The sequence below is a fragment of the Canis lupus genome, chromosome 8 (genome assembly GCF_048164855.1).
Source record: "Canis lupus baileyi chromosome 8, mCanLup2.hap1, whole genome shotgun sequence".
Classification (NCBI taxonomy): Eukaryota; Metazoa; Chordata; class Mammalia; order Carnivora; family Canidae; genus Canis; species Canis lupus.
In genome coordinates, this window is record NC_132845.1 from 59,901,080 (window position 1) to 59,924,086 (window position 23,007).

Consider the following 23,007-nt stretch of genomic DNA (forward strand, 5'->3'; position numbering starts at 1 on the left):
GTTACGCATTACATGGATGGATTTCGAAAACTGGCTAAGTAGAAATAGACACAGGAGACACAAAGACCACATCTTTATGAGTCCATTTGTATCAAATCGCCAGGATAGGCTACTCTACAGAGAGAGAGGAAGATTACTGGTTGCCAGGTGCTGGAGGATGAGGAGGGTGGGAAGGAAAGGGGAGGGACTGCTGATGGGTGTGTGTGTGTGTATACACACACACACACGGATACACACTTTTAAGAAGAGCTAGGGAGTTAAGTGCTGATAGGAGCTTGTAATAGGGAAAGGCCACAGGGAGAAAACTTAGGGATATTTGTGGGAGGGAAGAGGCAATCACTCAGATGGGGTATGTTAGTTTCCTGCTAGGGCTGCAACAAATAACCACAAGCTTAGTGGCTTAAGACACAACTTTATTAGGTAGGATCCTAGAAGTCAGAAGTCCACAATGGTTTTCACTGGGTTCAAATCCCCAGTAGGGCTGCCCTTTGTAGTGGCTCTTGCCTTTCCAGCTTCCACAGACCACTGCATTCCTTGGGATATGGCCCTGTCTTCCATCTTCAAAGCCAGCAGCCATGTTTAACACCTTCACCTCCTTTGACCCTCCTGACTTAACCCTTTGACATTGCAGGTCACTTTTGATGACACTGGGCCCACATACCTCAATAATCCAGAACAACCCTCCCCCCAATTCAGTCACTGATTTAATCACTTCTTTAAAATCTCTTTTGCTTCTTAAGGTCCCATCTTCACCGATTCTGTTAAGGACATGCCATATTTGGGGGGGGGGTCATTATTCTGCCTACAGTGTGTCATCAAAGAGATTGGGACACCTGTGTGGCTCAATGAGTTCCGTGTCCAACTCTTCATTTCAGCTCAGGCCATGAGCTCAGGGTAGCGAGACCAAGCCCCACATCAGGCTCTGTATCAGGCTCTCCCTCTGGGCACCTGGCTGGCTCAGTGGTTGAGTCCGCCTTCAGCTCAGGTTGTGATCCTGGGGTGCTGGGATCCAATCCTGTCAGGCTCTCTGCAGGGAGCCTGCTTCTCCCTCTGCCTATGTCTCTCATGAATATTTTTTCTTAAAGGTTTTATTTATTCATGAGCGACACAGAGAGAGGTAGAGACAGGCAGAGGGAGAAGCAGGCTTCCTGTGGTGAGCCCAATGTGGAATTCAATCCCAGGATTCCTGGGTCATGACTTGAGCTGAAGGCAGACAAGCCACCCTGGGGTCCCAATAAAGAAAATCTTAAAAAAAAAAAAAAAAAATTCTCTCTCCTCCCTCTGCTCCTTCCCACCTCTCAATCTCTCAAAATAAAAAAAGGCGGCAGGGATCCCTGGGTGGCACAGCGGTTTAGCGCCTGCCTTTGGCCCAGGGCGCGATCCTGGAGACCCGGGATCGAATCCCACGTCGGGCTCCCGGTGCATGGAGCCTGCTTCTCCCTCTGCCTGTGTCTCTGCCTCTCTCTCTCTCTCTGTGACTATCATAAATAAATAAAAATTAAAAAAAAAAAAAAGTTAAAAAAAGGCGGGGGGGGGGATCCCTGGGTGGCTCAGCGATTTAGCACCTGCCTTCGGCCCAGGGCATGATCCCAGAGTCCCGGGATCGAGTCCCACATCGGGCTCCCTGTGTGGAGTCTGCTTCTCCCTCTGCCTTATCTCTGCCTCTTTCTGTGTGTCTCTCATGAATAAATAAATTCTTTAAAAGAAAAAGGGTGAACCCAGGAGGACGCTGTGAGGGGAAGATGGGAGTCCGTTCTGGCCAGGTGGAGGCCCCAGGTGCTGGTGGCAGTCTCAAGGGAACTGCTACCTATTCACCAAACACTAAGCCCCTCCCACAAGCCAGTCATTGGGGTTATAAAGGTGGCAGCTGTACTGCTTTTCCTTTCTTGTTTCTGAAATCAGGATGCACCTTTTAATCATTGACATCTCGTAAATGTAATTGGCAGGGTTTTCTTCCTCAATGACACATAAAGAGTTCTTACAACTGAAGGGATCTTGGAGTCGGTGAAACCCAAGTCTGGACTGGCACTAGCACAGACCTAATTATCACAGAAGTTGGAGACCTTGCTGGAGTACCAAGTATCCCCACCCTGTCCTTGTCTTTCCTACTTCCCAGTCTGGCTCCTTCCACCTGGGGCTCTGGTGCTCCACAGTCCTGTAACAGACTCCAGCGGAGCCCTGGCCACACCTGTTCACCTCTGCCACCACCGCAGGATTTGGGAAGAGGCCCCTCGCTTGAGGTGGAACCCAATCACAGGAGTCCCACCCGATGGTTTTCCACTCATCCACACATTGGAATCACCTGGAAGCTTTTCAAAGTCCCAACCACCAAGCCACTACCTAGATCAATTCATTCAGAACATGAGGAGTAATTTTACAGCCCTGCTGAGACACCAATGGACAGTCGAGGTAGAAATGTGGAGGACTCCCCCTAACCTGGTGCATGAGAGAAGAGGCATAAGGCAAAACTGGTTAGAGGTGGGAGGTCCAGGTTCAATGATACCTGTCTCCTTCCCGACCCCACTCTTCAGAATCTGAATTCCTGGAAGTGGATCAGCTCCCTAGTTATTGAGAGTTCCTTCAAAGCACTAGCCTCATACCAGGCACACCACGAGAGCCCAGGGAATGGAAGCTTCAGGGCCTCAAAGGTGCCAAGAAAGGTCTGGGCAAGAAACCCATGGGGTCAAGTCATGCTCAGATTGCTGTGTGAGCTCCAGGGAGACACTGCCCCTCTTTGTCTGTTCAATGGTTGGCCCAGGTGGCCTGGAGTTCACACTTCGCCTGAGGAGCTGGAGATCCCGAGGGGGTGGGGAGGGAGTGGGTACCAGGCTTCCCACTCACCCCCAGCATATGTCTCAGCCCTTTTGAAGCCTAAAAATTTCTACTTCTGAAGCTCCATCTTATACTGGCTAGAGACTCTAAAGTTCTAAAAACAGGACTGCAGAAAAACAAAACAGGAACCCTGCTCCGAGGGTACTGGAGAACAGCAGGTGAGCAAAGAGATTTTTGAGATGGTGAGCAGAATCCAGGTGGGAAGGCCACAGGCCACCTGGGAGCCCTGGCTCTACCTTGGGAATGGTAAACAAAGGTGAGGTGGCTCAAGTGACCAAACACTCCCAAGAAGAACTTCATGAGGCAAGTCCAAAGGGGCTATGAAGCACCTTAGCTCCTGGCCATCAGCACAGCCAAGGCCCTAACATACAACTAAAGGCTTTTATTGGGAAAGGAAAATGGACTGAAAGGTGGCCCCCAAAATCCTCAATGCCTGAGACAGCTGGGGCCTCCTCCAGAGTCAAGGAAAGAAGGGACCACCAAACTGGGCCCTCAGCAGACTCAGGTGTAGAGGTCAAAGTCAATGCGTTTGGAGTTGTAGAACTGTCCACCGGGAGGGTCCAGCTTCCGGCAATAAACACCATCTGCGAAGTAGCCTTCGTTCACCCAGGTCTGCAGGAAAGGAAAGCAGAGCTGGGGAAAGACTCATGGGAGAAGGGAAGGGGGGTAGTGGTAGAAGCAGGAAGGGGCTTACCTGCATCTGGGTGCTGGTGAAGGGCCCATACAGCTCAGCATCCCCTGTGTTCTCCCACTTATATTCCCACATCACGTCCACCAGACCATCATCTCCTTTCAATTCTGCTTCTAAAACAACAGGCAAAGCCATCTGGCCCTCAAGTGCCCTACCTCCTGCCCCAACACCCCTCCTCTGCCTTCTGATCTTACCTCCCCTCTGTGTGGGGGTTGGGGTCTCCAGCTCCCCCTCTGCCACTTCCTCAGCAAACATGTCCAGAGAGGGTGGGGGTGTGGGGTCAGGGGGTCCCTGAGTCCGGGACCCCAACCCCTTCAGCCGCATGGCTAACCGTTCCCTTGTCTCCTGATATACACCGAGGTTGCCCCGGGCCACCATCTGGTCAGCCAACCCAGAGAGCCGATCCAAGCGCTGAGGGGAACTAGGCCGCCCAGCCCCCTTGCTGCCCCCTTTGCCACCTCCTCCTCCTCGGGCCCCCAGACGCCTCAGTGCCCCGGCCACTGTCTCTCTGGGTAACAGCAGCTCCAGAAGGCCCTCCAGGAGGGCTTGGGCACTCATTGGTGTCTGGCCCAGGCTGTCTTCTTCCTCTGAGTCTGAAGGTGGGCGCTGATCAGGTGGCCGCTCCTTGATCTTCACCTGTGATATGAAAACGGGGGGGGGGGGGGGTCGGTTATCTCTTACAAACCGTGAGCAGGGCACAAGCCCAGCACTTGCTGCCTCCAGGTCCCCAGCCAAAGTCAACCCCTGGGCCACACCCAGTCAATGTTGTCCAGCCAGCTATCTCGGATCTGAGCATCCCGGTTCAGAAAGTAATTGCCATCAGCATCAAAGTGGCCTTCCTCCATCTCTTCCTGCAGGTTGAAAGGTGTGATCCGCACACCTCCCTCACTGGGGAGTGTGGCTGCTTCCTGACCTGCACCAAAGACACAGGTGGCCCAGGCTGAGCAAGCAAAAACAGACAAGAGCCTTCTCCACCCCATATCCCGTGAAACCCCATCTGTTCCTCCAGCAGCAACAATTCTTGGGTTTAGCTCACCTTCCACATCCTCTGAGGCCAGGATGTCGTATTTGCTGGACCCCTCATCATCATCATCCTCCTCATCACTGTCCAAAGAGTGTTTGCCTTTGAAGCGGCTCCCAGGACCCCCTGCCCCAGCCACAGGATCCACCAGCTGTGAGGAGCCAGCAAGTTGAGAGATGCAGGTTTGCGGCTATTCCTCAAAGTACTCTAGGAAGGTTTTTCTTCAAAGCTTTCTCAGACTGAAAATTCTCCAAACCCATTTCCCAGAGAACATGGAAAAAGCGAGACCTTTCACCGCTTTATCCCCACCAGCTTTCTTTCTCTTCTAGCCTCCAGTTCCTTCTCCCTGCCCTCACTCCTCCCCAGAATACAGGAGTCTGGCCACCTCACCTTCTTCTTGGGGACACTGATTTCATCCTCATCATCCTCATCTCCTACGCCTTGGAAGGTCACTTTCCTCTTTGGCATGCCTGCACAGCGGAGCCTTCGCCAAGCTGAGCGAGGGAAAGGGTGCAGATTAAGGGAACTGGGCGAGGCTACTCACCGCCGAAGGGCCGCCAGCACAACAAATAATCACCTGGTACGCACTAGATCCAGCTTGGGAAGAGAGGGTGCAGAGTCAGGGGCCGAAAGGGAAGTCGGCCGCCAGGAGGCCCCGGGGACTTGGTTTGGTCCAAAAGAGTTGCTGGTGCGGGGCCGGAGAGGCGGACGCGCGGAGGGGCTTCCCACGGGCAACCCCCACCCTTGACGAAAGGAGACAGACCCCCCACACATGCCCCCCCATTCCTGGCCCCCGCAGTCCTGGGTGCGACGAGGCTCTGAGGGCTGACACCGGCTCCTACACCCCCAGCTCCCTCAGAGCCCGCGGGGCCCGGGCGGACCCAGGACCTGGCGTCCTGGCCGACCCCCTCTTCCCCGCGCCGAACTCCCGGCTCCGAGGGGTGACTCCCAACTGTCCCGGGCTAAGTGTACAAATCAGAGGGGCGGCAGAACCGCGAGGATTCCAGGACCCCACCGGCGCGCGCTCACCTAAAGATCGACGGGAGGCCGGCGGGGAAGGAAAAAGAGAGCGGCTTTCCCCACGGCTACGTCCGGGGCAGCGGCCGCCATCACCCGGAAGGGAACTGCGGAAGGCGCTGGAGAAGGCCGGAAGTGGCTTCACTCGGGGTAGGGGACTAAGTGGAGAAGCGGGCGGAAGTACACAGTGAGCGGGAAACACCTCCCCGCCCAACCCAGAGTGACGTGATCAGTGTGGGGCGACAATGGCGAGAACAGGGGACGTACGAACGCCTAGGCCCCGATCAGACGAGAGAGATGGCCGGATGCGGTTTCGATTCCCTCCGACAGCAGTCAGAGGCTCTGGGGAGAAAGCAGAGCGCACTCTACTTAAAGGGGCGCCCAGGACCATGATGGAGGAGCAAAGTGGGACAATGGCCCGTTTCCCTTTCCATAGTTGAATCACTTTCCCCAGGGTTGCCCAAGGGCTTTGCGCCCCTCACCAGAATCTTCTTGGAAACCCTTCCTTTCCACTCAGCGTCCAGTCCAGTCCACTCCTACCCCGAGGTGCGGCCCTGCTCTTTTCCCCGAGGCAAGACCCGGTTCTGATGGCCAGCCTGGAGGCCCGGGGTGGTTCCGGGGCACTTGCCGAACACAGGTCTCTTTAGGACCCGGGGGAAGTCATTTACCCGACACCTATCCCCTGGGGAGTTCCTGGTTTGAGAGGTGGGAAGAGCCGTCTCGGAAAGGTGACGGTGGTACCTGTGTCCAGTACCCAGGCCGAAGTTTCTTGTGCCCTGATTTCAGGTAGGCCTGGAAAAGGGCAACGGTGCGTCTCTCCAACTACAGGCGCAAGCAAATAGGGGTCCAGGCCAGCGGCCCCTGCCCAGGGTCTGTAAACTAGCCCAAAGGGGAGAACTGTAGGTGGGAGGTGTCGGCCCCAGTGCTGGGGGGGGGGGGGGGGGGAGCAAGACCTGTACTCTTGAGGACACTCTTAAATCCCACTAGGCTAGGACCAGCTCTCTCTCCTGCCCCCAAGGTCTACTCCCAGATTGGACTACCATGAAACTGCACCAGAAGTCCGTACTCAATTTCTTCCGTGGATACAGAAAAGCTCCAGACCGCGAGGGCATCTTGCTGAAGAAAGGAGCCCGAAATATCAGCTATCAACGCCGCTGGTTCATCCTCCGGGGAAACCTCCTCTTCTACCTGGAGAACCAGGCGGACCACACACCCCTGGGCCTCATTCTCTTGGAAAACTGTCGGGTGGAGCCACGCCTTGGGGCCACAGAACCCTATGCCTTTACCATCCTGACCCCTAGGGTTGAGGGAACAGCTGGGCGTGCCTACAAATTGGCAGCAGAAAACCAGGAAGAGCTGGGAGCCTGGCTGTGGGCACTAGCTGGGGCGAGCTGGAGGCGGCTGGTGGCGCTACTACCCCCCCTGGAGGCCCAGTACCGGGAGCTGTGCCAGGCAGCTGGCCAAGAGCCCAGCTCACCCCCAGAGGACTGTGGCTTTCTTGCCACCCTCGGTATCCCCTCCAGCTTCCAGGAATTGCATGAGCACTTTGGAAAGGAGATCCGGGTGCTGCAGGTGGTGCGTAGAGGGCCCCAGGCTAACAATGGGGGCAGCAGATCCCAGGCAAAAGAGGAACAGGAGCTCAGCAGCTGATGAGTGACTGAAAGGTGGACCAAAGGCCAAGAGGTACCCACGTGCCAAGACCAGCCCACAGCTTCGGTAGATGCCTGGATCCTGGCCTGCTCCACTGTTTCCCACCCCCTGCCCAGTCCTTATTCTAACCCCCTCTATCAAATAACAAAGCAGGAGACGGGCCCAGGTACAACAGCAGGTTCTTTTCTGATTCCTCAAAGCGCTGCATAGGATAGGAGCAGAGATAGAAGAGAATGTAAACATTGGGTTCCACCCCCTGGAGCTCAAGGGAAGACCCCTTCCCCAGATAGGGGCTGGAGGGAAACAATGTAAAAGGTGGGGACCCTGGTGAGACAAAGCAGGAGAGGCCTGAGAATACACAGGAAGGTGGTGAAGAAGAAAGAGAGCAAGGAGGATGGTTGGGGGGGGGGGGGGGCATTTCCTGTTCCAAGGCATGTCCCCTTAAATAAATGAGTGCAAGAACATTGTAGAAGGATAACTAAAGGACAGAAGATAGAGCGAACACCCCCACCCTGGACCCACCAGGTCCTCTGTACATAATTACAACGCAGAGATGTCCGAAAGTAGAGCGAGGAGAGCTTTGGCCCCCAGGCAGGAAGAGGGGGAGATGGGCAGGGCTGCAGGGAAAAAGGAACCCGGCTCCACTCACGGATAAAGGGGAGCAACTGGAGTGTAAGAATCTGAAAACTGCTGATTCCCATCGCCAAGTCACCCCTGAGGTGACTAAAGGCCAATCAGGACTGCACCTGGGAAGGACCCCAGAGGGAATTGGGGCAGGAGTGACAGAGACCCCAGCTGGACCTAACTGGAGGTGAGGGGCTCCAGACTTATTCGAGGCTGTCCCAAGGAGAGGCGGCTGCCCAGTGCGCTCCCACTGTCCCAGCTGTGTAGGGACCAGTGGCTGGCAAAGGAGATGGGGAGCCAACTGCTTTCCCCAGAGAGAGTGACCACTGGCCCAGGAGGCTTGGGGCAGCACCCCAGGCCAGGCCTGCTCTGGACTGAGGAAAAAAGAGGGAGGTCATGCAGTCCAGCCCCAAAACAGAGGTCAGAAGTAAGCATCCTGCCGGGCCTCAGATGCCGAGGACCTGTCCCCACCATCCTGGGGGGTGGGGGGCCCATCTGCCTTTCGACGCAGTGAGAGCTTCCTGCCCTGGGCCTTCTTTTCCTGCTTCTGCCGCTCCTTCTCCTGCTTCTGTTGCTCCTTCTCCTGCTCTTTTTCCCACTTCTGCCGCTCCTTCTCTTGCTTTTCCCGTTCTTTCTCCTGTTTCTGCCGCTCCTTCTCACGTTCCTTTTCCTGTTTCTGCCGCTCTTTCTCTTGCCTTCGAGTCTCCTTGCTGGGAGCCAGTGGGGTGCTATTGCCAGTAGGCGAAGGAAGGGATGGATGTAGTCCCTCAGCAGTGACCACGGGCCCTGGAGTGGGCCCAGCACTAGCCCTGCGGGCAGGAGGAGGTGGAGAGGGGACCCCCCCCGTAGCCCGGGAACCTCGGCTCTTGAGGCCAGGGAGGCTAAGAAGGCTGGATGAGGGGCCCAGAGGTGGCTGCTGCCGCCGACGCTCCTCATGGATGGCCCGGGAGCCATGTAGTCGCCGAGAGGGCCGATACTGCAGCTCCCCCCGGGTTTCCCGCCACTTCTTAAGCTGGGTTGTGTTCTCTCGCTCAATCAGGGCTTCTGTCACTGGGAGGTTGGTGACCTAGACAGAGAAGAAATGGGTAGCAGGACGAAGGGGATGGGATGAAGCAGGTGTGGATGTGCTCAGGCCACAGCCTACCTCATGCACCAGGAAGTCCTCCTGCATGCACTGCTGGGGCAGGTTGCGCAGCTGCTCCATGGTCTCATACATGCCCTGGCAGGAGCGGAGCTTCTCCACCGAGCCCAGCGTGTGCCGCAGCAGCACCAGGGCCACCCGGAAGATGATCTTGACGCCTGCAAGGGCAGAGAAAAGACAGCGTGGGTGACCAGGGATGGGACTTCAACTTGCCCCAATTCAAAGGGACTCATAGGCTCTATCCCTGTCCTACTGCCATCCTCATAGATGAGGAAACTGAGGCCCCATGAAGGAAAATGAGCTGACATGGGTTTCAAGTTCCTGGGAGGGAGAGTAGGCTCCAGGCTGATGGCAGAGCCAAGGCTAGGCCCCAATCTCTCCAGCCCCCAGACTGCTTACAGGAAAGCCTAGGCTCCAGAAATACCTTTTGGCAGCCACTGAAACCCCAGGCCCCTCATGGCCTGAATGGCTACAGAAGTACCTTCACAGAAGAACATATCCCAGACACGCAGTACTGATGCCCAGGGCAGGGTGCGGGCGAAGATGCACATGAACCATTCTGTCATGTAGAGCACGGGGTCAATGCGCTGTCGCCGCAGGTGCCGATGTGCCAGCGGGGAGGCCCGGCGCAACAGAGCAAAAAAGATTTCTCCATCCAGCTGAATGGCCTCCTGGAAGTGGGATAAGCCTTGAGAAGAGGCCTACTGGAGCCCCCTTGGGGTAGAACTGTCCCAAGTAGGGGATCCTCACCTCAGTGGGAGAGGCCCAGAGCAGAGGGACAAAAGGGCAGCAGGTGGGGCAGGACAGGGACCTCCCTGCAGCCTTGGGCACACCCGGCCTTCAGACACTCACCAGCCCTGCACTGTAGTAACCAGGGAGGTACTTGTCACAGATCTGCACCAGGCACCAAAAAGCTTGCTGGGAAGGGCAAAAACAAGGAGGGAAGGATGGGACCTGAGACAGGGAGTAGAGAGCCCCCCATCACTGCTGTACACCAAGGTCCTCCCAGGCCCTCCCCAACAAGGCCCAGGGTGTACTGACCTCAGCAGGCATGTGCATGAGCAGCACTGCAGCCACTGGGGCCTGGGCCTGGCAATAGCCCTCATCAGGCCGGTAGATGGTATAGGCCTTTAGGATCCGATACAGGTCCTGTTGCCTGTGGGTTGGGGGAAGACCATGAGGGCAGTCACAGGAGCTGGAGCCTCTCTGCCCCAAACTAGGCCTACTCCCCTCAACCAGCCCCATTCCAGACCCCTCCTAGATCCAGTTCCAGATTAACCCCAGAGCTTCACCACCACATACCTCCATTGACCTTCCTGGCGCTATCCATCAAGGTGAAGCCAAAGATTCAGACCATAATGAAAGCATTCCAGGCTCCAGCCTTCCACCCTTGCCTGCACACCCCACGTGCTCCCTACTCATTCTCCCACAGAGGCTGTGTTCTCTCCATCTGCTAATATCCCATAGACCTTCAAGGTCACCTTCTTCAGGAAGCTTTCACCACCCACAGCATCAGCCCTCCTAGAGCACTGTCTGAATGCTTTTATCACCCCAGAGCAGGGGCTCTCCCAGGGCAGGGCCCACCTCATCTGCCCCACTGGATGGCATCAGGTTCCTGCCACCATGTCCAGTGGGCCCTGGTTCTTGGTGAAGGCTTGGGAAGCCTGCTGTGCCTCAGACCTTTCTCTTGTCTCTGCATGCAAAAGAAGAAAATCTCTGCCCTAGACCTGCTCCTGTTTCTTGAGAATGCCCCATCACTGTTTTTGGGAATTGCATTCACTCAGCTACACATTGGAAAAGAGGGCCCCTCGTCACTCCCCATGGCTATTTACCAAGTCTTCTCAACACTACCTCTTGAATTTCATTCATGCCTGTTCCTTCTGTCTCCACAGCCATTCCATAGCTCAGACCTTCATTTCTTCCCCAGAAAAAATTTAAAAATGACCTCTATTCCAAAATTCAGTCACTGAAGTATGATCTTTATTTGTGCTTTATTTGCATACCTCTCACCTATTTTCCCTCAATATTTTTTTCTCCATCCATGAAATGACAGGTTTGATGCACTAGTTATTTTACTTAATACCTATTAAAATAAACACATAACTCCCCCAAGCTTCCATGCTACCTTCACCCACCTACTTGCATGTGTCCCTGCTTTCTCCCCTGTTGCTGTGGGTAAACTATTTGTGGTCTTGGCCAAACACAGCCTTTCCATTGTGGAAAGGCTGCACTGCACCCCATCCACTCTCACTAAACAGACCATCCCTCCAGCACACCTCCCATCTCTCCTACATCATCAGTTTTTCTCTTCCTACTAGATCATTCTCATTGGCATACCAACATCTGTTATTTCTTCTTGCTTTAAAAAAAATGTCTCTTGGCCACCCCCCATTTCGCCTCCAAACCCCATACCACTTCTCTCCTTACCTACTCAGCGAAACATCAGAGTACAGACTCGCCGTCAATCTCTTTCTTCCCATCCTCCAATGAGGCTTTAACCTACTGCCCCATGCAAAACTGCTCTTATCAAGGTCACCAATGGCCTCCACTAAGCTGAGTCCCAAGGTCAGCCTGCAGACTTGACTCTACTTGACCAATCAGCAGTATTTCATACAGCTGATCCTGAAACCCCTCGTTTGCTTCCAGAAATCTGGTTTTCCTTCTACCTCTCTGCTGCTAGTCTCTCTTGATGGCTTGTTCTCATCTTCCCATGCTTGAAATGTTGGAGCTGCAGGGCTCAATCTTTGAGCTTCCTTTTGTATCTACATTTGCCACCTTGATGATCTCATCCAGTCTCATGGGTGTATTTAATCCCATCTAGAGACTGACAACTCTCAATTTCCAGCTTACATCCACTTTAAATTTCTCCCCAAATTCCAGACTTGTACATATAGTACATCCAACTTACCAGACATCTCCATCTGGATGTCCAATTAGCATTTCAAACGTCACATTCCAAACTGAGCTCCTGATGTACCCGTCTAACCTCATTTTCCCCATCCGCATCAGTATATAACAATTCCATTCTTCGTTTCTCAGGCCTAAAATCTTCAGGGTCAGCCTTAATTGCATGTTCACTCACTCTTCCTCTCTCACACACATACTCCACATCAAATTTGTGGACAAATCGTTTGGGTCTACCTTCAAAATAGATCCAGAACCCAACCACCTCTCCCTATAGTTCCACAGCTACCATTCTGGTCTATCTATCATTGTCTCTCTTCTGGATTATGGAAATGGTCTCCTAATAGGTCTTTCTGCTTCTGTCCTTGTCTCCTTAGAGTCTATTCCCAGCACAGCAGCCAGAATGATCCTTTTAAAACACAAGTCAGATGATCACCTGTAACCCAAACTCCATTCACATTCCCTATTCCCCTTTCTTGCTTTAAAACCCGTTTCATACTTACCACCATTTCACATACAACATACTTTGCCTTATTTATTCATCCTCTATCCCCACTAAAATGTAATAAGCCCCATAAGGGCAGGAGTTTTGTCTCTTGTTAACTGCTGTCATCTGTGGCTTGAGTAGTGCCTGGCAGATAGCAGGTGTTGAAAAGTACTTGCTGAAAAGATGAACCAACTGATGAAAAAAGTCCACCTAAGAGCTACCTAATACTATCTTGCATATTACTAAGGACTTATCTATCTGTCTGTCTATCTTGGGTAAGCCCAGCATATAGAACAAAAGTATAAAGTGCCTTGGGGGGATCCCTGGGTGGTGCAGCGGTTTGGCGCCTGCCTTTGGCCCAGGGCGCGATCCTGGAGACCCGGGATCGAATCCCACGTCGGGCTCCCGGTGCATGGAGCCTGCTTCTCCCTCTGCCTGTGTCTCTGCCTCATTCTCTCTCTCTCTCTGTGACTATCACAAATAAATAAAAATTAATATAAAAAAAAAATAAAGTGACTTGGAACAGGTTTTAAGGGCCTTTGGTGATCTGGTTCTAAACTGCTTTTCCAGCCGCAGCTCTACCCAACCACACATCCCGGACACAGCTTAACCCCTAGCCAGGAAAAACCTGTCCCTTGCTTTGCTCCCATCTATTTTTCAAAACCCAGTTCAAATGTAACCTCAACAAGTCACTGTGCGCCCCCCCCAACAAGTCACTGTGCAGCCCAACCCCAAGTCAGAATCTCCCTCCCAAGATGCTTCCTTCAATATGGCTTGATACTCAATCCATTAAGGACCACTCTCCTAGAAGCCCTGGAAAGCAAGAACTGTATCCACCTGAAGCCTTCTACAAATGTTTGCTGACTGACCCACGTGGTCAGGCCATCTTACCCATGCCCCCCTCGAGCAGCAAACATCTCATGGAAAGGGAACTGGCGGTGCAGGTCCTTCTCAATCACATCCAGCCACTTAGGGTCCCCAGGAGCCCGTTCCAGCTCCTGCAGTGGAACAGCAGGGACTATCTCAGGATCTGGGGGGACTGATGATACCCTTCACACCATGTCACATCCCCATACCCTGGACACACCTCAAACTTGCCAGGGTTCTGCTCCAGGAGTTCCTTGCTATTGGACAGGTACTGCCAGGCCTTGGCTCTGAGGGAGGAGGGGATCCCCTTCCGGCAGCGCAGCTTCACCTAAGAGAGAGTGGCAGGCAGGGCAACAGCTTCAGGGGCTGGCATAGCCTCCAGGCTTTCCCCAGCAGTCCTCAGGCTTCTGGCACACCTCTTCCACATCCCATTGGCTTGACTCCACTGGACCTGGCTTGGCATTCTATCTTTAAAGCTAGTCCTCCTCCCAGGCCCAAGTACCACCTGCCCCAATGTCTGTCTAAAGAGCAAATACTAACATGCCTTCCCTGGAGCACATGAGCCCTCTCTGGCCCCCTCCCAATCTGTCCATTGCCCTGCCCACCACTCAAGCCTTCCAAACCTTCTGGAAACGCCGTGACAGCCACTTATCCCAGTTACTGAACATCTCCAGCCATTTGAGCTCCCGCTGCCGAGCCACATCCACAGGAATGGAGCTTTCTCTGCAGGATGAAGGGAGCATGGAAGGGGTCAGTAGCAGTAGTGTAAAACATGGATTGCCGGTGGAACTGAAGTCACCTCCCCAGTTTCTTGTTGTTGTTGTTGTTTTTTACCTCCCCAGTTTCAAATGAGATACTAGATAGAAAAGCATTTTGTGAGCTGCCAAATATCAGAACATTTGGCTGCTCAGCTGCCCAAGGGTCTAGCTTACCATACTGAAAGCACTTTTTTTTTTTTTTTAAGATTTTATTTATTTATTCATTAGAGACACAGGGGGCGGGGGGGGGGGGCGGCGCAGAAACATAGGCAGAGGGAGAAGCAGGCCCCATGCAGGGAGCCCAATGTGGGACTCGATCCCAGGACCCTGGGATCACACTCCGAGCCAAAGGCAGACACTCAACTGCTGAGCCACCCAGGCGTCCCAAAAGGACTTCTCTTTGGAAGGAATCTCTGTATAGAGATCATGTTCTCATATTGGATCTCTATATGTGTTGGGTATGTTCAAATCCTGCACATACAAGTTTGGGGAGAGGGTACAAAATACATAAAAGCCACACTTTGTGGATCCCTGGGTGGCGCAGCGGTTTAGCACCTGCCTTTGGCCCGGGGCATGATCCTAGAGACCCGGGATTGAATCCCACGTCTGGCTCCCGGTGCATGGAGCCTGCTTCTCCCTCTGCCTATGTCTCTGTTTCTCTCTCTCTCTGTGTGACTATCATAAATAAATAAAAATTAAAAAAAAAAAGCCACACTTTGCATTAGACTGGGGCCCAATTCTAGCTTCACCACTTATTCATTGTGTGACCTTGGGCAAGTCACTGAATTCCTCTGGGCCTCAATTTCCTCATTTGTAAGATGGAGAAGTTATATGAGGTGACAAATAGCAAGTGCTCAGTAAGTAACAGCAATTATTATCCATAAAATAAAATACAGAACCAAAATATTTCTCGCCTCCTTAGAAGCAACTGAGTTTCCACCTATCAGACTCTTGAGATTTCCTGGGCCATCTGCAATTCCCTCTACCTCCTCCTCCCTGAAATCATCCTAGATTCCCAAGCAAATGAAGTTTTCCTTGCATTGTCTGCCCATTGTTCTGTCACAGCTTCACATTCAAGATGCCCATAAGGCTTGAAATAGTTATCTGTAGGAGCCAGTAAGAGGAGGTGAGTGAACGGAAGAAAGAACTTGAGTTTCCAGACAGACCTGAGTTCAAAACCCAGTTCCATCCATTAGAAGTTGGGGAATTGGAACACCTGGGTGGCTCAGTGGTTGAGCATCTATCTGCCTTTGGCTCAGGTCGTGATCCCGGGGTCCCAGAATCAGGTCCCACAATAGGCTCCCCGCAAAGCAGGGAGCCTGCTTCTCCCTCTGCCTCTGCCACTCTCTGTCTCTCATGAGCAAATAAATAAAATCTTAAAAGTTGGGGAATCTGGGAATCCCTGGGTGGCTCAGCGGTTTAGCGCCTGCCTTCCGCCGAGGGCGTGATCCTGGAGTCTCGGGATCAAGTCCCACATCGGGCTCCCTGCATGGAGCCTGCTTCTCCCTCTGCCTGTGTCTCTGCCTCTCTCTGTGTGTCTTTCAATAAATAAATAAAATTAAAAAAAAAAAAAGTTGGGGAATCTTGGAAAGTGATAACCTGAGTCTCTTCCTCTTCTATAAAAAAGGGATGTCACCACCTACATCACAATGTTATGAGAGGACTACTGAGAAACTGTATATAAAGGACTGGTAAATGGAAGGGCTCATTAAATTTTAGTTTCGTCTCAGAAGCCCCTTAAACATCTCTCAATTTCTATCATAACTTCTAAACTCTAAGGATTAGGAAGAGTAAGATAGTATCTTTCCTGCCCTCAAGAAGGTCACAAGCTTGCAGGGGAGATAACTGCAATGTGGTGTGGGAAATGCAATGACAAAAATGTACAGAAGAGGCACTGACGGGAGTAGGGGCAGTGGATACATCGGGAAAGGCTTCCCAGAGGAGACATCTTCATAAACCATGAAGGACTGAGTAGAACATACCAAGACAAGGAGGAGGAGAAAGGCATTCCTGGCAGGTGGGAAAGCCTGAGTATGAAGGGAGAAAGACTACAACCAGTTCAACAGGACCACAGGGGACACCTGGGTGGCTCAGCGGTTGAGCACCTGCCTTTGGCCCAGGACATGATCCTGGAGCCCTGGGATTGAGTCCCACATTGGGCTCCCTACATGGGGTCTGCTTCTCTCTGTGTCTCTCATGAATAAATAAATAAAATCTAAAAAAAAAAAAAAAAAAAAAAAAGGACCACAGTACTAAGTGCATGGCAAGGTGGCAAGGACTGGCAAGAGAGAAGACCAGAAAGCCTGACAGAGCCAGATAATAAGGAAAGGAACCTGTCTGCAGAATAAAGCACTTGAAGGGCGCCTGGGTGGTTCAGTGGTTGAGCGTCTGCCTTTGGCTCAGGTCGTATCCGGGGGTCCTGGGATCGAGTTCCGCAACAGGCTCCCTCCCCTTGGGGAACTTGCTTCTCCCTCTGCCTATGTCTCTGCCTCTCTGTTTGTCTCTCATGAGCAAATAAATAAAATCTTAAAAAAAAAAAAAAGTTCTTGGGATTTTATCCTGTGACCAGTGGGGAGCCATTACAAGCTTTTAAGGTAACATGTGCCCCACTCAGCCTTGCCTCATAAGTATATTCCTCCAGCACAGAAGATAGATTTTAGAGGGACAAAATTACAAAGCACAAAAATAGCAACCAGCACAGTGCCTGGCACACACGAGGGGCACACTAAGATCCAATTCAATCCAAGTTCCTTAGGGCAGCATGGTTTTGAGGATAAAGTCAGTCAGTCACACAGATCCAGATGTGAGTGGGGCAATTCACTCAACTGCTTTAATCCTGTTTCTTCACCTATAAATTGTGTACAACAGTGCATCCCCTGTGCATGGGAAAACACCACGGTCAAACTTCAGTTGCCGGGATCCCTGGGTGGCGCAGTGGTTTGGCGCCTGCCTTTGGCCCAGGGCGCGATCCTGGAGACCCGGGATCGAATCCCACATCGGGCTTCCGATGCATGGAGCCTGCTTCTCTCTCTGTCTGTGTCTCTGCCCCTCTCTCTCTCTCTCTGTGACTATCATGAATAAATAAATAAAATCTTAAAAAAAAAAAACAAAACTTCAGTTGCCTTCCTAGGACCATGAATTTTGGTGTTCAATCAAAGGTTTTCTGTTTTTTGGATTATAAAAAAATGCTTTGAATATCCTCCCAATTGTTTTCCTCCAACCCCAGACAGGTACCCCCCACCCCAATGCCCACATACACAACTAAATCCTATTCATTCTTCAGCATTTGGACCTTCAGCAGACTCCTGAGTGGGCAAAAGATCCCTTTCCTAGGTGCTCACAAAATCCTGTGATGATCTCTAGGCTAAACCTAACATATATTGAAGCCAACTGTTTAAGTATCTGTTTCTCCTCTAGATGTTAAGCACCTTGAAACAACTATTTTATCCCTAGTACCCAGCACGGGTCTGGCACCTGGGTGCTCAAGTGATGCTGTAGGTTGAACTGACCAGCAAGTTAAATAGAGTACAGAAACAATGGACAGGATCCGGAGAGAGGGAAGGAACAAGTCAGATGCAATCACACTCCCACATCAGGAGTGACTCAGGCCCCTGGAGGGAACTAGGAAAGAGTAAGCCAGGCTAGGGAGATGAGGAAATGGGGAAGAGGCCTCCCCTAACCCTTTTCCTTTAGTAAAAATACAAGACTGCCCTTCTCTGTTTTGCAGAGGAGTCTTGCCTTCAGGGTCTCCCCTCCATCAACCAGACTTCCCCATCTCACCAACCCATCAGAGCTAGGACTATGGGGGAGGGGAGATGCCTGCATCCCTCCCAGACTCCTCCCTCAAGGACTACCAGAACCCCTGCCCAACCAACCCTCCAGAATATCTGGCCCATAGCTGGAGTTTCACATCAAGGACCTGGGACAATCTTAGGTATCACGTCATTCAACCTTTCACTTTATAGAGAAGGAAACTGAGGCATGGAAATAGGGAAGACACTAGGTCAAAGGCACACAACACACTAAAAGCAAAGCTCAAACTCAGAACTCCTGACACCTGGCCTGAAACTCTAACATCCAAGTGCCACCAAAACCTCACGATGCTCTAGGCATGAAAGGGATCACCAAGTACCTCACTCCTGCTGGAGACACTCTCCTGGAGCCTCAGAGCAGTCTGGGCTGCCAGAGTCTGGGCAAGGTGTATCATTTCCTCCTCCCCAACCTCTGCTTCCCTGAAGCAGTCCCCACTGGGTGCCCACTGGGTACTCACAGACTGCCCGAATACTGGCTGCCCCCAAGGAAGCCATACTTGTCCGTCTTGCGCAGGGCCAGCCCATTTATCTCCGAGTCTGAGCCCATGGAGCTCACATCATCTGCCAAGGACTCCAAGGTCCCAGACATGAGGCTTACGGAGTCCAAGTAGCTCAGAGTGTCCGGGGCCTGCCCTCGAGGCCCAGAGATGCCAGGTCCCAGGCTGGACGTGGAGCCTAGGTCCTGAGAGTTTTCAGCGGGCTCCGGAGCTGGGGTGACTGTCACAACAGCTACCATAGCCTCACATGTCCCTGAAGGGCCTGGAGCAGGCCCTGAAGGGTCCTCTGGAGCCTGTGTAGTTGATGCTGATGTTGCTGGGGCAGCTCCATGTCCACTTGTCACCTGTCCCGCGGTCACTGCTGCAACCCGCGCAGTCACTCCTGAGGCAACTGTGGTTCCCGGCTTGGGGGCAAGCGGGGGTTTGGCAGTCAGAGCCCCAGGAGCCGTTCTGGAAGGGGTCCTGGTGGGGGTCGCGGTGGGAGTACCTGGCCCATGGGCGGGTGAGGTTCTAGCCTCCTCTGTCTTCGGAGAATCTGCCCCCGGGCCCGAAGCCACGGACATCTCGGCTCCTGCCACTGCCGCGGACACCAGGGGTTCTGAGCCAGCGGAGACCTGCGTCCTCGCGGCTTCGGGTGAGGCCTCCAGAGTCAGCACCACCACTGTGCTGCTCGTGACGGTCGGGGCCGGGGCCGGGGCCGGGGCCGAGGTCTGGGTGGGCCCCGGTACCCAGGCGGGCCGCGCCTCCCCGGGGGCCACCAGGGTGACTGGGGCCGAAGTGGCCGTGGTCACTGGCGGGCCCGGAGCCACCACCACGACGGGTCCGGCCCGGGAGCCGCGGGGTGGCGGCGAGGGGGCCGCGGGGGCGCCATGACGGCGCGGCGGGGCCACCAGGGGCGCCGGGCCGGTCTCCATGGCCGCGGGCCTCCCCTCACATCCCCCCGCCGGGGCGGCCGCAGAAGGCGCCGCCCCTCAGGCCGCTCCGCACCGCCCGCCAAGGAAGGGGAGCAGGCTAAGGGCGCGGCCCGGCGCACGTCCGGGACGGGGGCAGCGCGCGGGCCGCCGCCGCCGGGCGCGCGGAGGCGTGGCAGGGGTCCCGGGGCGCCAGGCGCGGGGGTCCCGCTCGCGCCCTCTTACCCCTAGCGCTCTCGCCGCCGCCCCCTCCCTCCTGCTTCAGGCTAGCGGCCGACCTCGCGCCTGCGCACATGCCCAGTGCCGGCTAAGCGGCCAGCGTTTCAGCGTTTCACGCCTGCGCGCGGGCAGTCCCATCGCGCTCCTTTTTTTTCCTCCCGCCTCGTCAGAGTGTTTGGACGAATAATAGGACAGAGGGAACTGGGTCTCTGCCAATCGTTGGAAGGGTGGGTGGGGTTGGGGGTGGGAAGGGGCTGGGTAATTTGGAAAGAGGAAATGGAAAAGGCGGAGGGCTCGAAGACCAATGAGAGGGTGAGCGAAGGCAGGAGGAGGTGGGACGAAGGAGAGAACTAATAGAAAAGCGGGAAGCTGAACCTCCCAGCCACTAAAAATGGCTGGAGAGTGAATGACCACGGAAGGAGGAGGGTGCTGCGCAAGAAGAGGCGAGCCTGGCCAAAGGGAACAGTAAAAAGGGAACCAATGAACAGGGGGAGTGGGCGGAGGTCAAGTTGACAGACAGGGGTGTCTCTTAGGACGGTGACGGACAGCATCCGCAGTCAATAGGAAGAGCTGAGGAATTCTTGAGGTCTCCCAAGAAAGTCAAGAAGGAATGACAGCTGGGGGAGGGGGGTGCGGGGGGGGGGGCCAAATTTGCAATTAATTTGCATCGTCAGCCAATGAGAGTATTCCCTCACTTTGGCAACAGGAAAGTAAGATAGACGGATGTCTCGGCCAGTGGCAGCATCCAAAAGGGTAGGGGCGCTGCCAGCAGGCGGTGCCAGCTCAGGGATATCGGTGACAACCGGAGACAAGCGCAGGAGGGGGCGACAGTTGGGGACAGCGCCGAGAGGGGGCGGAGGCCAGAGACACTAGTGCAGCCCTTAGCCAATAAGAGCGCCGCGCTGCTCTGCTTGAGTCCTTTCTGGGCTGCCATTCTCTCTCTCCCTGCCCTCCCTCTCTCTCTTTTTAAGTAGGCTCCACAGCCACGGTGGGGCTTGAACTCACGACCCTGAAATGGAGAGCCGCATGCCCTCCCGACTAAGCCAGCCAAGCGCCCCCTGGGTTCCCATTCTCCATCCAGAGCCGCCTCACTCTGGTGGTCTGTGAGACCCCACCACAAATCCAGTGGCCTCTGATCAAGTACTCTCAGCCAGTCTGTCTTTAATTTTCATCTAGGCCAGCAACCAACCTCAACACTCAAAGCCTAGGCGACTATAACCAGAGCTCCCAATCCTCTAAGCAGCCCATCTCCCTGGATCCTCCATTTCCTATGGGAATCCCAAGCCCTAAGTCCCTCTTCTCAGCCCCCCATCTATCTCAGCTCCTCCCCAGAATCTAGGCTCTAATTCCTTGGACTTCATCCTCTGAGTGTGCCCCCCATTCTAAAAAAAAAAATTTTTTTAAGATTTTATTTATTTACTTGAGAAAGAGGCACAGGCAAGAGGAGTGGCAGAGGGAGAGGGAGAAGCAGGCTCCCCGCAGAGCAGATAGCCTGTGGTGGGGCTCAATTCCAGAACCTTGGGATCATGACCTGAGCCAAAGGCAAAGCTTAACTGAGGCAGCCACCCAGACACTACCCCTCCCCCCAGTTCTGGTGGGTATCCTAGCCCCCAAACCATGAATTCCCAGTAACATGAATTCCCATATCTTTGTTCTTACTGTTTTAGGGATGAAGGACCTGTTCCATCAACTCCTCTCCCATCACTGCCACACCTCTCTGTACTCATTTTTTTTTTAAGATTTTATTTATTTATTCATGAGAGAATAAATAGCTCCCTGCATGGAGCCTGCTTCTCCCTCTGCCTGTGTCTCTGCCTCTTTCTCTCTCTCTCTCTGTGCCTCTCATGAATAAATAAATAAAATCTCAAAAAAAAAAAACAAAAAAAAACAAAAAAAACAACCTCTGAGCCACCCAGGGATCCCTGTAGTCCTCATTTTCTGCTAAGAAACCAGACCTCCGTGGGATGCCTGGGTGGCTCAGCGATTGAGAGTCTGCTTTCCCCTCAGGGTGTGATCGCAGGATCCAGAATCGAGTCCCATACTGGGCCCCCTGCCGGGAAGCCTGCTTCTCCCTCTGCATATGTCTCTGCCTTTGTGTGTGTGTGTGTCTCATGAATAAATAAACAAATTTTAAAAAAAGAAAAGAAACCAGACCCCAGTCTCATGAGCCCCCAGGATACCATAGATCACAAACACAAAGCTCTGACTTTAGGAGTCCCTCCTCTCTCGGACCCCCATCCCTTTGAGCCTCAGAGTTAGAGGGCCCCAATTTTCCATACAGAGTCCACCATCCTAGAATTTCAGTCAGGCCAAACTCCCAATGTCCCGGATCCTCCTTGGTTTCTGAGTTCTTTTAGGCTATTTGCTCCCAGCTCAGACCCAGATCCTGTGTATTTCCATTCAGTGTCTGAGTTAGACATACAGCTCCTGATCTCCTTCTTATTTCCACGCTTTCCTTTTGACCCAAACTACCTGAGTACTTTCCCCCTTCCCCTCTTTGGGGTTTTCCTCCCCTCCCAGAACCAAGGAATAAATGGGCTCCTCCCTGAGCCTAGACCCCCCTGGTAACCGTATAAGGTGAGGCAGCTGTCATTGGAAGCAGGGAGAGGCTAGTGTAGGAGGCCAAGGGCAGCTGCTAAGTTTAGGGTGGCTCCTTCTCTCTTCTTAGAGACAACAGGTGGCTGGGCCTCAGTGCCCAGAAAAGAAAATGTCTTAGAGGCATTGGCATGAGGCTGGAGGAGGGAAAAAGGAGGAGGTACTTTCCTCAGGACATCAGGTCCTAGAGGGAGCAAAAGAAGGAGGAGGTGGGTGTCCTTGCCAATCTTGGCCTCCCAGGGCTTCCTCAGCCACTATTTCCCCAGGAGAGGGTACCTCAAAGTCACACAAGCAGCCGAGCTGGTTCTTGCCTAGAATGGGGAAAGGAGCACTAGCCATTCCAGCCACCCAGAAGGAAGTGACCAACTAGCATCTCTCCTGGTGTCTCTGACTCCCCTCCTCTGAATTCTAACTTTCACAATAGGATCCAATGAAATGATTATAGACTCACATTAGATTATGTTCTTCAGTTTCAAACTTTTCCAAGGCTCCCAAGTTCTTATCCCTCACCTCAGCCTGGCATGGAAGACCCTTCAATCTCTGGTTTCCAGCCTACACCCTCTGCTCTAGCCTTGTCACCATTCTAACAACTTGACCTTTCACTTCTCCAGGTCTTTGCCTATCTGTGCTCTCTGTTTAGCATGCCTGCCCTTCTACTTTCACCTAACTTCTCCTGGTCTTCATAAAATCATTCCCATATCCTCAGACAGGGCTGCTATGCCCTCTACTTCTGTGCTCCAGATCAGCTGTCCTTTTTTTTTTTTTTTTTTTTCAGATCAGCTGTTATGGCATTTTCTTAGTTTATCCAGTCTCCACAGGTAGGCTGTAAGTCCACCAAGGCAGGGCACAAATATGAATTGTAATGATTATATTTCACTAAACTGTTTCCACATAGTGTTCATATCCACAAGTTCTGTGGGATGGGGAAAACAAGGCCCATGTTTGGTGCAGAAATTATTTAAAAATAAAAAATCTTTTTAA

At 53.1% G+C, this 23,007-nt stretch overlaps 3 protein-coding genes across 14 annotated transcripts; 1 reads left to right on the forward strand and 2 right to left on the reverse strand.

The window, feature by feature from the left end:
• Window positions 1-401: 401 nt before the first annotated feature.
• LOC140638686 (sesquipedalian-1-like) lies at window positions 402-8,204 on the forward strand. 7 transcript variants are annotated; one of them, XM_072836460.1, is made up of 3 exons: window positions 5,739-6,107; window positions 6,348-6,431; window positions 6,580-8,204. In XM_072836460.1, the coding sequence occupies exon 3, from the start codon at window positions 6,603-6,605 to the stop codon at window positions 7,209-7,211; it is 609 nt and encodes a 202-aa protein (XP_072692561.1). In that variant the 5' UTR covers window positions 5,739-6,107; window positions 6,348-6,431; window positions 6,580-6,602; the 3' UTR covers window positions 7,212-8,204. The 7 variants fall into 7 exon arrangements, with proteins under 7 accessions (XP_072692560.1, XP_072692561.1, XP_072692557.1 ...); XM_072836459.1 differs by lacking the exons at window positions 5,739-6,107; window positions 6,348-6,431 and adding an exon at window positions 402-5,711; XM_072836456.1 differs by having other exon boundaries at window positions 5,739-6,431.
• On the reverse strand, window positions 3,200-6,166 carry CD2BP2 (CD2 cytoplasmic tail binding protein 2). Of its 6 annotated transcripts, none has more exons than XM_072836453.1 (10): window positions 6,044-6,166; window positions 5,829-5,903; window positions 5,574-5,719; window positions 5,122-5,141; window positions 4,935-5,038; window positions 4,560-4,627; window positions 4,279-4,436; window positions 3,718-4,159; window positions 3,527-3,636; window positions 3,200-3,444 (listed from the first exon to the last, which is right to left on the reverse strand). In XM_072836453.1, the coding sequence occupies exons 5-10, from the start codon at window positions 4,973-4,975 to the stop codon at window positions 3,334-3,336; spliced, it is 930 nt and encodes a 309-aa protein (XP_072692554.1). In that variant the 5' UTR covers window positions 4,976-5,038; window positions 5,122-5,141; window positions 5,574-5,719; window positions 5,829-5,903; window positions 6,044-6,166; the 3' UTR covers window positions 3,200-3,333. The 6 variants fall into 6 exon arrangements, with proteins under 6 accessions (XP_072692554.1, XP_072692551.1, XP_072692553.1 ...); XM_072836450.1 differs by having other exon boundaries at window positions 4,560-4,695; window positions 6,044-6,123; XM_072836452.1 differs by lacking the exon at window positions 5,122-5,141 and having other exon boundaries at window positions 6,044-6,165.
• Window positions 7,374-19,230, reverse strand: TBC1D10B (TBC1 domain family member 10B). Its single transcript, XM_072836447.1, has 9 exons — window positions 18,263-19,230; window positions 13,858-13,957; window positions 13,455-13,562; window positions 13,259-13,365; window positions 10,018-10,132; window positions 9,829-9,894; window positions 9,458-9,647; window positions 8,980-9,134; window positions 7,374-8,901 (listed from the first exon to the last, which is right to left on the reverse strand). Exons 1-9 carry the CDS (start codon window positions 19,213-19,215, stop codon window positions 8,257-8,259), a joined length of 2,439 nt encoding a protein of 812 aa, XP_072692548.1. The 5' UTR covers window positions 19,216-19,230; the 3' UTR covers window positions 7,374-8,256.
• Between the last annotated feature and the right edge of the window lie 3,777 nt (window positions 19,231-23,007).

Excerpts from the sequence above, each read along its gene's own strand:
- CD2BP2 (XM_072836450.1), bottom strand. The coding sequence starts at position 5,012 with ATGCCAAAGAGGAAAGTGACCTTCCAAGGCGTAGGAGATGAGGATGAT. Across the intron at positions 4,696-4,934 it reads TCAGTGTCCCCAAGAAGAAG|CTGGTGGATCCTGTGGCTGG; the intron begins GTGAGGTGGCCA and ends GGCTCCTCACAG. Across the intron at positions 3,445-3,526 it reads TCACCAGCACCCAGATGCAG|ACCTGGGTGAACGAAGGCTA; the intron begins GTAAGCCCCTTC and ends CCTTTCCTGCAG.
- TBC1D10B (XM_072836447.1), bottom strand. The coding sequence starts at position 19,215 with ATGGAGACCGGCCCGGCGCCCCTGGTGGCCCCGCCGCGCCGTCATGGC. Across the intron at positions 10,133-13,258 it reads GCTGCTCGAGGGGGGCATGG|GCAACAGGACCTGTATCGGA; the intron begins GTAAGATGGCCT and ends CCCAACCCACAG. Across the intron at positions 9,135-9,457 it reads GGATATGTTCTTCTGTGAAG|GCGTCAAGATCATCTTCCGG; the intron begins GTACTTCTGTAG and ends CTGCCCTTGCAG.
- LOC140638686 (XM_072836459.1), top strand. The coding sequence starts at position 6,603 with ATGAAACTGCACCAGAAGTCCGTACTCAATTTCTTCCGTGGATACAGA.